This window comes from Theobroma cacao, chromosome 9 (assembly GCF_000208745.1).
Source record: "Theobroma cacao cultivar B97-61/B2 chromosome 9, Criollo_cocoa_genome_V2, whole genome shotgun sequence".
Lineage (NCBI taxonomy): Eukaryota > Viridiplantae > Streptophyta > Magnoliopsida > Malvales > Malvaceae > Theobroma > Theobroma cacao.
Genome location: NC_030858.1, coordinates 1,796,058 through 1,812,282, shown reverse-complemented (window position 1 = coordinate 1,812,282; position 16,225 = coordinate 1,796,058). Strand labels below are relative to the sequence as shown.

Here is a 16,225-nt window from a genome sequence, read left to right as displayed (position 1 = left end):
TTGTTTTTTATTTCTATTTAAACCAAAAATCTTGAGTTAATCACAAGAAAACCTGTTAAGAAATTGTGCAATTACAAATTTACAATCAATTTCTAGGCCTCAAAATGTAGACGTTGATTCCAATGAGAAATAGGAGGAAAAGAGATTGTGGAAATAGTTTTTCCAATTCGAAGTCAAATTAACCTTCAAGTTTAGAATCTAAATTATGCTATGCTTTAAACTTAATAACATTAATAATTACGTACTATAACGTTTCTAAGTATTTATTTATTTATTTAGTTAACCAATATGAACATGAGCCTCAAGCCACTCCTACCGTATGTAGTTCTTCCATTTCGCATCTCCATTCTAGAACGTTGAACTCGAACCTCCATTATCAAATTCAAAGACCGTAAAAGGAGAGGCCTATTCTCCTCTGAAAAGCCTCATATTACAATCATTATCCTTTTGAAGTTTACACCTTGGGTTCTTCCTGGTAACCCCACAGCGACAAATGCTTCTCTTTGATTCAATATCTCCCTTAACCCACTCTGGAAAACTCACTTCCCCAGTGCTTCTCTCTTCTCTCTTCCAACGTCCTCTCAGGTTCCTTTAACCTCTTCCACGTTTTTCTTTCAATCCATAGTTGCAGTTAAGTTTCAACTTCAATGTTGTTTATGGATGCAGATGTGCAGTTCTTGGTGCTGGTTTTGCTGGCCTCTCTGTTGCTTGGCATTTGCTCAAGGTAGACTCTTTTTTCTTCGAAATTGAAAATCATTGTCACCATAATTAATGGGTTTTCTTCAAGTTTTCTGATTGTTATGGAATTGCCTTTGCAGCAAAGTCCTATGGATTTGCGTCTGCACATTGACTTGTATGATGAAGTGGGCGTTGGAGGAGGTGCTTCAGGAGTCTCTGGAGGACTCCTTCACCCCTATTCTCCTAAAGGTTTTCCTTCAACTCCTTTCATTGTATGCGAATCCTTTATGCTATAAAAAAAATCAGTTTTTTTTCCTTCAAATTGGCCTTTTTTTGTTCTGTCCCCGTTAAGCTTAGCAGTGAATATGCTGGCAGTTAAGCTTCTATGGAAAGGTGCCGAGTGTTGGAAAGAATGTCTAAAGCTCTTAAGCATTGCAGAACAAGCCGTTAGTTCCGAGGAGTTAGATTCTGAAACTGGACAATTTGGTCATGATTTTGGTGGTTTTATAGTCCGGAGAAGGTTTGTTTTTGTTCTCTGTTTAAATATGCTTCCTATCCCTCATTGCACATGCAAATGTCTCATTTTCACCCTCCTTTTTTAATATCTTTACCTTTTCAAAGGCATTTCATCTTCATCAATTGCCTAAGCGCATAATTGCTGGTGCAGTCTCAATTTAATTATATATATTTGCGTATGCTTCTGATGGAATCTGTGCTCACAGGGGCATTTTAAGACCAGCCACAAACATGAAGACTTTGAATGTGTTAAATGATGTAATTTCTTCAATCCTTTTAATTGCAGCCCTAATTGCTTAATATATGACATCAATTTTCGAGCTTAATGTTGCCCCTTTTTTGCTTCATGTAATCAGAATGCTCAGAGCTGCCTTGCCAGTTGCAAGATAGAGATCATTGATAAGGATGCTGCCCAAAAGCTTGTACCCCATATACATGTCCCTTCCAACTTGGCTTTTTATATGCCTGAAGCTGTAAATGTTAATTCTCTGCGTTATCTCAAGGTCAGAGGAACTTGGCCAGATGTTGTTTCAATTGACATCTATCTACTCCATTTTTGTAATCTCCTTTTTTCGGTTATTCTACCAGGCACTCTTCTTAGCATGTCAAAATTTAGCGAAAGAATTATCTGCTTCTGGCTTTGGAAGGAAAAAGCTATGTTTGCTGAAGAAATCTGTTTGTGAACTCCGTGAATTAGAAGGTAACCACCTATAACATTGTTATCTACTTTTTTCCCCAGTAGAATGTGCTTGTGAGAAATGGTGGTCAAAACATTTCATAAACAAGTTCATCCTCTGAGTGCACTTTCTTTTATATTTAAAAAATTCTGAATTCAGCCAAAACAATGGGGAAGGGGGGGATTCGGGATAAAAAGCTGTGGAAGCTTTTTAGGCTTGACAAGAGAGTATTTGTGGAATGGTTATTTTTCTCTTAATTAATTAATTTATGCTTGTGTTTGTCTATTAGGGGAATATGATGCTGTGATAATATGCCTAGGTGCCAAAGCAGACTTGCTTCCAGAGCTTGCCGGGAGGCTTCCCTTGAGGTCATGTAGAGGTGTTATTTTGCACCTGCAACTGCCTGATAATATGGGGTAAAACTTCTCTTCTCTCTTGAACTACAAAATCAGAAGACTGGTAATTCAGGCAATAATTCCAGATCTGAAATGTGGAATCAAGTCTTCACATAAGGCAATTTCTCAGAGTTCAGAAAGTTTGATAATAAATTAATTTAATTCAGTGCATCAAAATGCTGGTAAGAGTGATATAATGCGTAAAGGATTCAAACATGGCATAACAAATGATAACGCGAGTTTCCTTTTGCTTTCGCAAACCTCCCCAAACCGGTCTAATCCTATCCCATAGGAGAAAATTGAATACAACTAAATGTTGTCAAGTCATCTGGTCTCCAGATGGCCTATGCTTTTCTCTCTCTGTTTGGGTTTATTCACATAAATCTAGCATAATGCTCCTCAGGGAAGATTATCCAGACCATGGGCCCTCAATACTGTCAGATGCATGGCTTGCTATCCAGGGGAACCATAGTTTGTATGTAGGTTCCACATGGGAATGGAAGTCAAGAAATTCCTCACCAAATGTCTCATCTGATGAAGCTTCGAATGCTCTTCAAGAGCTTCTACCAAAGGCATCTGCTGTTTATCCAGGGATAACGGGCTGGACTTTAGCTGGAGCAAGAGCAGGTTTGAGGGCAATGCCGCCTCTCACTCCTCATGGATCACTTCCCCTTTTAGGTTGTGTCAACAATCTTTTAAGTGAAAATCTTAAATGTAAATATTGGTTACTCGGAGGACTTGGTTCAAGGGGTTTGTTTTATCATGGTTGGCTAGGTAAGTTGACGGCAGAGGCTGTGATCTCTTGTAATGAACAAATAATCCCTTCTGAACTAACCTCATGGAAGAATAAAAGATAATTGAACATGATTTTTGATAAAATTTTTGCATGGACTGCCATTTCAAACGTTAGTTGATCATTGAAATTGAACCACCATGGCGTTTGAAGATCTGACATAATTTGATCAAACTCAAATGTCAAAAGGGAGCAGCAGATGTATTACCAACTTAGTACTGATGATGTAAGGTCAATTTTGCATAATTTGACTTGTCTATCTGCATCTTTCCTTATATAGCACCTTTCAAGGTTTTAGCTATTTTATTGCACTATGACAGTGTTATGAAACTTCTTGTTTGATAATTATGGATTCCTCCCAAACTCCCCATTGAACAGAAGAATGGGAGGATGAAAGCTTTCATGCATGTCTACGACCATTACAACTATTGCTTCCAAATATAGCATCATGACGATATTCTGACTCTGATCATGGTGATTTATGGCACGTTTGAGCACTTGTCTATGTGATATTGAATCCAAATTGTTCAATCAGTCTGCTATTTCCTAATATTTAGGCAAGGAACAATTATCACCCCCATTTCCCCATGGCAACACGAGGACAAACGTCTGAACAGTCAGAATAATTCCACATAATACAGACCATATCCTGAAGTAGAGTACATTGATTTCCTGCTGTATAGAATTGTCATTACCTATAAGATTCAAAATCACACATGTTAACACTAGCTAACAAGTGTAAGCACTCATTCCTCAGAAATCAGTATTTCTATCTTGGCGTCCATATATAAACTTGACCCCCACTCGTGGCTCCTGCTAGCATCCCAACTTCAGAAGGGTGCGAATGAAATCTGCAGGGAATTGCAGACATGTGCGGACTCTGTAAAGTCATAACTACTCTTCTTTGAGCTGGAAAGATGACATCAACACCTCTTTTCATGTTGCCAATGAAGATGTATGAATCATCCCACCCCCATATTGCTCTGCTTACAAAAAAATATATGATGACAACGTTATTGTCGACCATCAGAATTGTCAGATTCACCAGAGAACATCAAGCAGATTACTTCAGAAGAAAATATATATTAGCACATGACACACTAGCAAAAGCCTACCTGAAAGAAGAAAGCCATCTTCCTGTATGATTATCATGGTATATCATAGAAATGTCCTCAAAATTGAGTCCACTTATTATACCAACCTTGTTGTCCAAACTAAATGAAAAGAAAAAATATTAGTCCAACAAAGACCAGGATCGCATTAAGTACTAGTTGCCTTAAGGTAATTGTAGAAAACACTATGCAACCATAACAAATTCTGCAGTTATCCAGATAAAATCACCAATTTTAAGCAATGAATTCCATTTACATGTATAAGCCAAAAGCATGACATCAATTCATAAATAAGATAACGTTTCAGAACAACCTACGACAAAAGACATGCCCAAAGGAATAGAAGCTATGTCTCAACACAGAGGGACATCCATTCAAGTTATCTTTATTTGACATATAATAAGTTTCTCCTGCAAAGCAGGGTGCTTAATCAGTGTTGAAGATAAATTCTAGGAGTAGATTTTAAACGAAAAGTTATCAGTTAACAACTAAAGACTCACTATTGGCAAAGTGCTAAAACTGAATACTCAAAAGTAGAACGAAATTTAAGCATCAATATATTTATCCTGAAAATCACCAAAAGAGGGTTTAGGTTCCGACAAAACTCAATACCTAGTTGTTGCGAGAGAGCTTCCAGAGGGTGAGAAATAAGCAGAATGAACAGCCCTACTATGGCTCACAGTCTTCAAGGTTTTGGGTTTATGTGCACTCATACTCCTTAAATCCCATATGCAAGCAGTTCCATCGGTGGAACTGGTTGCCATAATGTTGGGGTTCTGTGAGTTGAAGTCTATGGTGTTGATCCTGTCTTCATGCAACATCCAATTTTTGCTGGACTTCCCTGTCCGAATATCCCAGATGTTCAGCCCTCCCCGGCCCTCACCAAAATACAAGCTTGTAAAATTATCAGGCTGTTGAGAGATGGAAAATATATCATCGCCGTAATGCACAAGATCAAATACTTCCTTCTCAGCATCCATCATTCGAAGAAAACCATCATAACAGCTGGTAAAGATCTGCACTCAAATGCAATAAATATAGAGAAAACATTATATTTAACAAATTGTTAACCCTGAAGTAATAATTCTGCATCTTCAAAATTCATGAAAGTAAACCCTCTGAAACCAAAAGTACCTTTGACATTGAATACTGCGGAATCAAAATCCCAGAAATAGGACCTGTATGCGGGCGATACAGATATATCCCATCTTCTTTTTCATCCTCGCAATCCACATTCCAAAATGCAACATTCCCAAATTTGTTCCCCGCTGCAATCATCCTCATACTGCTGCAAGGGAAAAACTTAACCACTATAATCCTTCCAGGCAAAAGCCGTGCTACATTCTCTGGTTTCAAATCCAATGATTCCAGCCAAGGATCACTCTTTTCAATATTAACTGAACCATCAAAATACTCATTTTTAACCATACCCTTAACCAAACCACAAGAAACCGACTCGCTTTTTCCACCTTCAAACTCTTCTTTAACTTCCTCCACCTTCACTGGGCATTCCGAAACCTCAATTTTGCAAGAACCCGATTTTCCTTTTTCATCAATATCACTCAAAATCTCCTCCTTAACATCCTTAACATCATCAAACTCCTCCACAACTGAAATACCAACTTGGGTTTTCTTTGAAATACTCAAAATTGTCTCAATCAGCATTTTATTAGACGCCATTTCGTCTCCACTAAAAGCATCACTCATACTTATAGGACCCAAAACACGCGGCGAATGCGGCTTTGAAGGGCTAACAGATTTTGGGTTTTTATCAAAATTGTCACAAAAATCATCAGCCAAACCCTTTGAATCTGGCGGCATACCTCTTGTTCTCAACGATCGTCGGATTACAATAGGGATCCCAGCCTTGGGTTTCTTCACTGGACTCACTTTATAAGTTTTAGCCCTGCAAACATATTTTTTTAAAAAAATAAAAATAAAATGTTGCATCAAATCATAGTAACAGAGATAGATGAAAATGCAGATGGATTTACCTTTGGCGTTTGGCAGTGGCAGAGAGAGTGGCGGCTTTGGAGTGGATTTTGAGGGCGGCCATCATTTCATCGTTTCTCTTTATGTTTTCGAGTCTTTTACGTTCATACTCCGTTAGATTCTGAGACGCCATAGGAGACAAAGATTTGATAACAGAAATGAGAAATGAAGAGAGGAAAACGAGAGGGTTTTTTCCTTTGTTTGGTAATTATTATTGGCTAATTCTATTTCGTGGTTTTTTATTTATATAGGTGTTTAGATATAAGATTATTGGCTGGTTTTGGGCGGGAAATAATCTTGGCGGCCAAAGAATACTGTACTACCTACGTGGCAAGTATCCAGCCGTTTAATCTTCCGGGCTTTGGAAAGTGGGGGAAATGGACTTCGAATCATCTGGAATGTGGGGAAATTGGCCCACGTTTTGAAAGATAAATGGGCCATAAGCCCATGAACTAGAAGACATCCTTAAGATCGGACTTCAGGGCATAGTGCTTGGACAGCTGACTATTTTGGCACTGGCGTAGACAAGTAACACCAGGTATAGATTTTGGTATTCTAGGACTCTAACCTTTAAGCGTCTTATTGGTACTCACAATCAAGCAAAGGCTATGGCTTTTATGAAATTATATTGTGTTACAGTAATTTATTCAGTAACTTCCTTACAATACTTTTTCTTCAGTAATATTATGATTTATAATAATTTCATATGATTTTCGTTTATCAAAATTACAATCGCAGAACATTCTGCATATTACTATTTACTAAACTACTAATATAAAGAGAGAGTAATCAAAGAGACAAAATTTAGAAAAACATAAAGTATATTTCACGAGGGCATATTTTACAAAGATTACTGATGACACTTTGATGGCTGAGGGTGAATTTATGTTTGATAGACAACTATAATAGAAGAGCTTGTATGGGAAGAAAGAACATGATATATACAGTAAGATAAAAATTATAATAACTATACTTGGTGTAACAATTTCTTTAATCTTTTCTTTCATTCCATTGTAATAGGGTTGTCAAAATCAATAACAACTAATCCCCATTTTTTGTCCCTCTCCCAAAGAAAAAAAAATCAGGACAAGAACAAAGCAGGGAAGAGAGAAATATTAAAATCGCCTAGTCTCTCAGCTTTCCCTGTGCTCCATCCTTAAATTTGTTCCACCACCTGAATTATACTGTGTAGTGCTGCTGGATGGTATCAATGTCCAGCCCCTTCAACTTGACCACTGACTCAACGTGACCCTTGAGAGTGTGGAGCTCCCTCAGCCTGCCAAAATGATGTTTTCAGTTAAGTTGTGATTTGTGAATCGTGTATAGTTAGAAACATATAATATAAAGCAATGTTCCTTATAATGGTGGCTGGCTGGCTCAGGCCCTTTGGACTTTACCTTGCAACCTCAGCACGCTTCTTAGCCTGCTCAGCTATTTCTGACAACTCGTGGTAGCTCTTGTCGTTCAAAACGGTTTCTGGGGGTGAAAGGCCGTGAAGGGTACGTTGAGCCGCTGCCCATTGTGCCTCCCTCTCTCCCTTTCCGTAGTCCTTCTTTGTCGTGAATGCGGTCTAAATTGATAATCGGAAAGAACAAAATGAAATTAAGCTCAAGATGTATACAGAGGACGCACAAATATGTCTAACAAGAATATTTTTGACCTTGTTCTGAAGCAGGTTATCCCAGGCTTTGCCACTCAAGGAGTAGCGGATGATGAACTTGAGGATATCAAGAGGGATGTAGGTAATCAAGCTGAAGAGCCAGATAACTCCTGCCCATCCCCATCCAATGCCTTGGATCCTGGCGAAGCCCCAGCTTGCATACACGGCTATGAGAGTAGCCACCTGGTGGGACAAAGCAAAAGAGTCATAATTTTGGATAAAACTTGCCTATACTATGACTATAATCAATGCATAGAAGTGAAACTTTAAAAAAATATAAATGTAGTCACCAGCTGTGCTGCAATGAAGGCTCCGATAAGCAAGAGACCAGGGCGCTCAACAAAGGACCAGCTCCTTGACCTTGTCACAAAGATGAGTGCTTGACTGATAATACTCACTTGAAGGTAGAGAGCCGAAGTAAGCTCATCTATGTTATCATGGATTGGCCTCACGCCAAACTTCTCCTGCAAAAATGGAAAACGATATTAATTTTTGTCATCTTTGATATAGTATAATTAATTTGGTTAATTTGTTGTCAGTGTGATTCACTCACAGTGAAGAAGTCAGTGTCATGAGCGAGCCAGAAAAAGAGCACGGAGATGATAGCCATGTAGGCCCCAAGAACAATCCCTGTGGCGAAGATTTCATTCAGCTTCCATGAGTCGGGCATAGGAGATGGCTTGACCCTGTCCTTGGAGATAGTCATGATGGTTCCATCATTGAGGATGGCAATGATCAAGACCATGAATGGTGAGAAGTCAAACTTCCAGATTAGAGCAACAAGCATGAATCCCATCACAATACGAATTGTGATGGAAACAGCATAAATTGTGTAGTTCTTCATCCTCTGAAAGATGGCTCTGCTTGTCAATACTGCGCTCACAATCACACTCAATCCTGGCTCGGTTAAGACTATGTCTGAGGCGCTTCTGGCAGCATCAGTTGCATCAGCCACAGCAATACCAATATCTGCCTTCTTAAGTGCTGGGGCATCGTTCACACCATCTCCTGTCATGCCACAGATGTGCTTCCGATCTTGGAGCCTTTTAACAATCTCGTACTTGTGCTCTGCATACAACAAAATTTTCAGTAATTAAATTAAGTACCTTCCTAACACATTTCATTGCTGTTTTTTGTAATTTGAGAACTCGAGATGATTATCCAATTACCAGGGAAGACTCCGGCAAATCCATCAGCCTTCTCAATGAGCTCATCAACAGGAATGGCGGCAATAGCCTCATCCTTACTCTGTCCAAGGAGGGAGGAAGAAGGATACATGTTAGTGCCCATGCCAAGTCTGCGACCAGTCTCTTTGCCAATGGCCAGCTGGTCACCAGTGATCATCTTAACATTAACACCAAGGTCAAGGGCCCGTCGAATAGTCTCAGCACTGTCATGCCTTGGAGGATCAAAGAGAGGCAAAAGACCCACAAACTCCCAAGGTCCTCCAGCGCTCTCCTTTGTTTTCTCTGGAATCGTCTGTGAAAAGGCAGAAAAAATTGGTTAGAGAAGTGGTCAATCTTAATAGACACTCGTATAGAATCATGTATGTGCATATTAGATTTAGGGTCATCCACCTGTCTAGCAACTGCCAAGGAGCGAAGGCCACGGTCAGCAAAGTTGTCAATGACACCAAGCGCCTTCTTCCTCAACTCTCCAGTTAGCCCACAAAGGTCAATGATCTGGTACCAAATAACATTAGATTTTGGATTGAAGAGCCACACTTGTACAACCAGTGATAGTTTAGAGATCAGAAATGAAATATCATTGCAGTTCAATTGGTGTAGTATCTTACCTGCTCAGGAGCACCCTTGCTGCAACGATGCCACTCGCCATCACTGTCGATGTAGGTGATAGCAGTGCGCTTATCCACAGGGTTAAAGGGAAAGAAGTGCAACTCAGTGATTCCAGCCCTTGCCTGTAGATTCAAAAGAACAAAATATTAGTAACTCAATGCAATAGCTCCGCTATTTCAGCCTGTTTGAATGAAATGGGGGCCGTATCAGATACCTCTTTGGGGTCGCCCAACATCCCTACAATTGAAGCGTCAATGGCATCCTGGTTTTCAACCCTGGAAGCCCTTGCAGCAAGCAGCATAAGGGTGTCCTTGTCAATACCACTTGCGAACACCTGGAGATATAAATATACTCATAATAAATACCAAGTTCATGCACTTGAAACCTTGTTAAAAAGTTAGCAAAACTGCTAATAACCAACCTCAATGAGACTCCTGTCTACTGTTAGCTTGTTGAGGGTGAGGGTCCCGGTCTTATCACTGCACAGGACATCCATTCCTGCCATTTCTTCAATGGCAGTCATCCTCTTGGTGATGGCACCTTGCTCTGACAAGCGGTGAGACCCAATAGCCATTGTCACAGACAAGACTGTAGGCATGGCGATCGGGATTCCTCCAATGAGAAGCACCAACAGGTTGTCAATACCATCTCTGTACCTCCTGTGCTGGATTGGGTACATCACTATGATCTCAATGAGCATTCCCACAGCAATCGAGCAGATACAGAAGTTACCAATGGCAGTCAACACCTGCGCCATTAAGGAACATGATGCAATGGGTTATTACATAATGTAAACATTATCAAATTGAACCATCATAACGAAACAACCACATCGATGGTACCTTTTGGAAGTGACCAACATTGTTGGTGCTGTCAACAAGGTGAGCAGCCTTGCCAAAGAAGGTATGGACACCGGTGGCAATGACAACAGCCTCAATCTCACCTTGTTTGCAGGTGGATCCAGAGAAGACCTCATCACCTGGATTCTTGGTAACAGGTAGGGACTCACCAGTGAGGGCAGACTGATCAATCTTGAGTGCATCACCCTCCAAGAGACGAGCATCAGCAGGGATGATATCTCCCAATTTGACACTAATTACATCTCCTGGTACCAGAATTGCTGCATCTTGCTCACCCCATTTGCCATCTCTCAACACCTACAAAAGTGAAACATGATGTTGATAGAACCAGGAAAAGAGAATCCCAAGAAGCAGTGAGACATGAATAAAAAGGAACAAACAAGAGTTACCTTAGTTTTGGGGGCAAGACCAGCCATCAAAGCAGCTGCCGCGTTGCCAGCGTTGTTTTCCTCAATGAAACTGATAGTTGAGTTGATAAAAAGCAAAGCAACGATACCAACGAAGTCTTGCCAGTCTGGAGGCTTGCCTCCTCCGTTGGCCAAAACAATGGCCATGATAGCAGCAGCCTCCATAACCCACGACAGAGGATTCCACATGAAGCCCAAGAACTTGAGAAATTTGCACTCTTTCTTCTCTTCAAGCTTGTTAGGGCCAAAGATTTCGAGCCTTTTCTCTCCTTCTGCTGTTGTCAAACCCTCTCGCGTACATTTCAGCTGCTCAAAAACCTCCTCCACGGGGATGCGCTCCTACATAAACACCATTTTATCAACATTTTTAGAAACAAAAACCAACAGAAACCATACAAACGGAAGCTAACAGGAAAAAAACAATGGTTTCAAATGCTTACAAGGTCAACAGTCTCGTTTTTTATCTGCTCCAAAGAGGTGTCGCCATCGGAAGCCATGGCTACGGACAATCCGGAAAACAGAATAACAAACCAGGACCTTGTTTAAGAGAAGAAAGAAGAAAGCTCTTGATCACAGGAACTGATCTTTGAGTTCCTTCTTTCTTCAGGTTATTGTGGTAGCTGCCCCTGGTCAGGCTTTCCCGTCCTCCATAACACTGGACCGGTGCCGAGAGGAAAATGAGAATAGGAGATTACTTGTTCTTGAAGGAGACAGCAGTCTTTGGCATGAAGTGTAATGGTTTTATAACCAACATTTGAAAGAAAACGAGAGGAAGAAAGTAACGACATTGAATTCGGGCTGGTCCTATCTTTGATCTGTGGCTGGCCAGAAGTCCCGGTCTTTTAGTTGCCGTTAACTGTTTTATTAGAGCATCTGACAGCCTTTTATATTACAGAACTTAACTGTCCGTAAAGAGCTTTGAATGAAGCTTTCTATGGTTTGTGTCGAAAACAAGTGTCACCCCACATTCTTCTTTTTCTACTGAAGGGTTGACATTTCATTTTTGGGCGTCAAAATATCAGCCACCAAAAACAAGCTGACAAGTGAAAGCTAATGCTGGCATCAAATGGTAACCAAGAAAGAGGAATTTCTGCAGAAATACAAGGAACCATTAACAGAACGAAAAGGGTTGGATCATGGAAGTACCTTGTTCCTGTCTCTTGATAATCATATATCTTAGGAAATTGGGATATCTCAGCATTAGTAGTCATTTTCTTTTGGCTACATGTTAAATTCTGTTAATCGCACTATGAAAAATTGACAATAATCTAATGAGAAATAAGAAAAATCATGATTATTTCTTTACAATCATTTGCTTCCAACAGGCCATTAGGCCATAAAGGACCATATTCATATGACACAAATCCTTCATAGTCCACGGAAGCTGCTTAGCAAATGTAAAGATGCTCTCGTGAAAGGCGTCACAACAACTAAGACAACAGGCAAAAGGGCTGACATGTAGCACAGAAGCAAAACTCAATGGGGAAGCTCCATATCTTTTCTGCTCCTTGTACGCAAATTACAAACACATTGATGTAGCATTTAATGTGAAGATACGATTCTGAAGAATCTGCACAAATATGATGCATGTATATTATGCCAAAATGTCAAAACTATAATGCAACGTAAGTACATTGATGCATGTGTATTATACTAGGAATTACCTATCACACCCACAACTAACACAATATCAGCGTTCATTCGTTTTGAAGGAAAAACTTTTCCGAAAAACATTTTCATGAGGTAGTGGTGTTTGGATGACTGAAAATGAGGTCCAAGAGAAAAATATTTTACGGAACGTCCCTGAGGGGTGTAAGATAATTTTCAAAGAGAGCCAAAAAAGACTCTGTCATTCCTGCTTCTCGACCGTCACACCCTCCTTCCTTCCTTCCACCTCCACCCTCGGTTCCTGCATCAGCGCTGTTTGGGCTTCCTCTGGCAGCAAATCTCTCTTCCTTCAGCCAGATATGCTTTGCTCTCCTTCCTTCCTCAGATTTGAAACAGCCCCTGATGGGACTTTTGTTGTTGCTTCTTTGATCCTCATATCTGCTCTTCTCCCCATCTGAAAATTTCAGATTGGTTTTTTATTGTTGGTACTGCATCTAGGATGTTTGATCGGTGCCCCGTTTTGCCATGCGATTTTGTCTTGCCTGTTTTAAGTTTTCTGGATAGAGCTGTCTAGCATGACTTAGTTTTCTCACACCAGTCTTCTACCAAATCCAGATTATTAACAACGAACTTGATGGAACTGTTTTTTATCCATCTTGGTTTAATATATATTTGCATGGCTTAATGCTAAAGAATTACAATGCATTTATCTTGAGATCAGCGGACTTGATCTTAAATAGATTAATGCTAATGTTGTGACAAATATTTTTGACAGTAAAAAATATTTTCGACAGTCCCAACTTCAAAACTTTTTCATTCTAACACTCATATAAGTCTCCTCTATTCCTCTAAAACATCGAGTACTAACACACACTTGCACAAATTCTCTGACCATATCTCATCTTCAACTTAACAGCTATCAATCAACCATGACCAATTGACCATCACACCCGTCATGGAACCATGGGCATTACTTGCAATGTCGCTTATCTCTCTAGTTCCCATTGATTTATTATATCTAAATTTTACAAACTCTCCACTTCCAATCCAATGTAAATAGCACCACTATATTCCTCTATTAATCCATCTACCTAAAGTCACTCAACCAAGGTATTCATTTGCACAACTTACTTATATGACCTTATTAACTGTGAACTTCCCTACTCAAAAGTATATTCCATTTCAAACTACCTAAATGCTCTCCTAGTCTATAAATATACAAAGCAATTGCCCCTATCAAACAAACTTCATGACAATCTTAAATGGAAAAACCAGTAATCCACTCTTCAAATCACAGTCCTCTTCCTACTCTGAACCAAACTCCTACACTCTTCATATTGTCTCTAATAGTCAATATAACATACCTCACAAGTTTTTTCAATAACAGATGAGCAACACTGCTCTGAGAAAACTTAATGAATCATGTCACTCAAGAGTACTGGTTTAAGCAATATCACTATTACCTAAAAATTTCAAGTTCATTAATGCAACATACGCCATTACAGTGTTAACTTATTCTTAACAAGGCAACAAATCAGTTTCAAATAAACTCAACAAAGTCTCTCGAGCACATACAGATCATCCAGGTGAGAACAGCTTATCCTATCAAGCTAAGTTAAATCAACCAGCACAGCCAAATTCAACACTGGGCACTCAAATGAAGATAAAGATAATAATGAACTAAAAGCAGAATATAGAATCAAATATTAGCTAAAACAAAGTCGAACCTACAACTTGAAGTATTGCCAACAATCTCATCAAAATATCTATTGAAAGAACCTCTCAGTAGTTCCCAATATTAAATGCGACATCAAAAAGTCTGCAAATAAACTTGGAAAAACAAAAAAGAAAGCTTGAATCCAAATAAGCCCATCGAGCTTAGAACCCTAGCTTGGTGCGGCGCCAGTGCCTACGCTTCGCATTGTACCTGCACCCCAAAAAAAACATTTGAAAAGAACCCATCAACACATGCTCCGAAAACACCTTAAAAATGAAATAAAAACAGAACCTAATGCAAATAATGAAGAAAACATGTTTGACCTGATGGTGTTGTCGGTGCGCATGCGGATCCAGTAAGGGATAGGCCTGTTCTGCCTCATCTTCTTGGCCAGCTTCTTCTTGATCATGAAAGTCTTGTGCGAAGGCTGCCATGTCAAATAAACCATTCAAAACATCAGAAAGGTATACCATTTACAACTTTGCTCACATATAAACAGAGATAACCAACCATTTTTGCAGAAGGAAAATGAAGAAGAACTACAGCAATACAAAGCTTAAAACGACTAGCTCATACACTTATCCAAGGACTAAGATGAGGTAGAAGAGGAAGGAAGGAGGGAGATTACCATCTTTAGCGGTTGGGAGCGGATGCGGCGCTAGGGTCTTGAAGCTGCGGAGTGCTAGGCTCTGAAGATTGAAATCGCTCGAACATAAATTTGTGCTGCGTCTGGGATTTTAGGGTTTTCCTTGTTGGGCCTTTTGGTGGACTTTGACAGCCGTGATATGGACTTTTGTCGGTGATTTTGGGCCCAAATCAAACATTTTAAGCCCATATTTTTTGGGCCTTCTCCAATATTTTTTAAACTTGTACTTAAAACAATCTTTCAATAAGAACAAATTCCTCATAATCCTAACTTATTATGATTTCTATTGTAATTGATTAATTAAAAAAAATCATACTTTCATCTTTTAACTTTGTTTAAAATGTTAGTCACATGTTCTAAAAAGATTGTTATACCTCTTATTAACCTTTTTTTTCTTTTTTTTTAATATATGTGAGATATTATTTATACAAACGAGAAATAAACTTCTCTCAATTTAAAAATGATAAATCTCATTTTGCTCGTATCAAAATTAATATTCGAAACCTTTAAATTAAAATCTCAAGTTTTGCTCCTCAGAATCTATTAATACTTCTTTTTATCTTGCTTAAAAATAAGATCGAAACATCTTTTTATCAAAAGATTGAAGACATTGTTTTAAAAAAACAAATAAAAACATTGATAAAGTATCGTGTAGGGATGACAATAGATATTTTATAATCAGATACTTGATACTATCTAACTTAATTAAGTATGATCAAAATATCTTATAATTGGGTTTAGATATCGATTCGATAATAAAACTATCATTTGTCACTAATTTGGGTTAGGTGTAAGTAGTGGTCATAGGGTATTTCAATACTCAAACCTAATTATAAATAATAAAATTTACTGTTAAATTTTAATTTTATAGATTATATTTTTGTTTATAAATTACTTTAATTAATATACTAGTTATTAAAATTTATTAATCATATTAAATTTTTAATTTTTTTACAAGCCACTTTAATTTATTAATTTAATTTTTATTAATAATATATAAAAATTAATTTTTTATTTATAATTTAACTTTAAATTCGTGTTTTTAACAAATATTAATAATCGAATTTAATGCTATTGATTATTTGATTTTGATGTAATGGATTTTTGACCCAATGGGCCTATGACAGTCCAAAATAGATTCCAATGTGGGTTAAAAAAATTCGAGCCCATTCGTGATTGGCGATCCATCCAAATCATAGTAGCTCACACGCCCGCCAAGCGCAGATGCTCGGGTCCAAGGACAACACCTCCCCCTAAAAGAAGCTGGCCTTGTAAGGAAGCTTCTGTCTCTGTAATATTCAGATGTTTTTTGTTTTTTTGTTTTTTTTTCAGTCTCACTCATCTCTTATATATAAACAGTACAAAAGC

At 38.6% G+C, this 16,225-nt stretch overlaps 4 protein-coding genes across 5 annotated transcripts; 1 reads left to right on the top strand and 3 right to left on the bottom strand.

Annotated features, from left to right (window-relative positions):
- LOC18587899 (putative thiamine biosynthesis oxidoreductase ThiO) lies at positions 314 to 3,466 on the top strand. Of its 2 annotated transcripts, none has more exons than XM_018128380.1 (9): positions 314 to 585; positions 667 to 724; positions 819 to 927; positions 1,117 to 1,198; positions 1,401 to 1,452; positions 1,551 to 1,697; positions 1,783 to 1,894; positions 2,161 to 2,287; positions 2,670 to 3,466. In XM_018128380.1, the coding sequence occupies exons 1-9, from the start codon at positions 494 to 496 to the stop codon at positions 3,121 to 3,123; spliced, it is 1,233 nt and encodes a 410-aa protein (XP_017983869.1). In that variant the 5' UTR covers positions 314 to 493; the 3' UTR covers positions 3,124 to 3,466. The 2 variants fall into 2 exon arrangements, with proteins under 2 accessions (XP_017983869.1, XP_007012008.2); XM_007011946.2 differs by having other exon boundaries at positions 1,054 to 1,198.
- LOC18587898 (WD repeat-containing protein 76) lies at positions 3,572 to 6,383 on the bottom strand. Its single transcript, XM_007011945.2, has 5 exons — positions 6,166 to 6,383; positions 5,306 to 6,077; positions 4,784 to 5,187; positions 4,175 to 4,273; positions 3,572 to 4,042 (listed from the first exon to the last, which is right to left on the bottom strand). The coding sequence occupies exons 1-5, from the start codon at positions 6,294 to 6,296 to the stop codon at positions 3,829 to 3,831; spliced, it is 1,620 nt and encodes a 539-aa protein (XP_007012007.2). The 5' UTR covers positions 6,297 to 6,383; the 3' UTR covers positions 3,572 to 3,828.
- On the bottom strand, positions 7,106 to 11,605 carry LOC18587897 (ATPase 8, plasma membrane-type). Its single transcript, XM_007011944.2, has 13 exons — positions 11,327 to 11,605; positions 10,869 to 11,225; positions 10,462 to 10,776; positions 10,041 to 10,367; positions 9,834 to 9,953; positions 9,619 to 9,741; positions 9,401 to 9,505; positions 8,993 to 9,302; positions 8,377 to 8,891; positions 8,114 to 8,287; positions 7,824 to 8,006; positions 7,561 to 7,733; positions 7,106 to 7,439 (listed from the first exon to the last, which is right to left on the bottom strand). The coding sequence occupies exons 1-13, from the start codon at positions 11,381 to 11,383 to the stop codon at positions 7,343 to 7,345; spliced, it is 2,856 nt and encodes a 951-aa protein (XP_007012006.2). The 5' UTR covers positions 11,384 to 11,605; the 3' UTR covers positions 7,106 to 7,342.
- LOC18587895 (60S ribosomal protein L39-3) lies at positions 14,156 to 14,952 on the bottom strand. Its single transcript, XM_007011942.2, has 3 exons — positions 14,840 to 14,952; positions 14,535 to 14,638; positions 14,156 to 14,421 (listed from the first exon to the last, which is right to left on the bottom strand). Exons 1-3 carry the CDS (start codon positions 14,840 to 14,842, stop codon positions 14,373 to 14,375), a joined length of 156 nt encoding a protein of 51 aa, XP_007012004.1. The 5' UTR covers positions 14,843 to 14,952; the 3' UTR covers positions 14,156 to 14,372.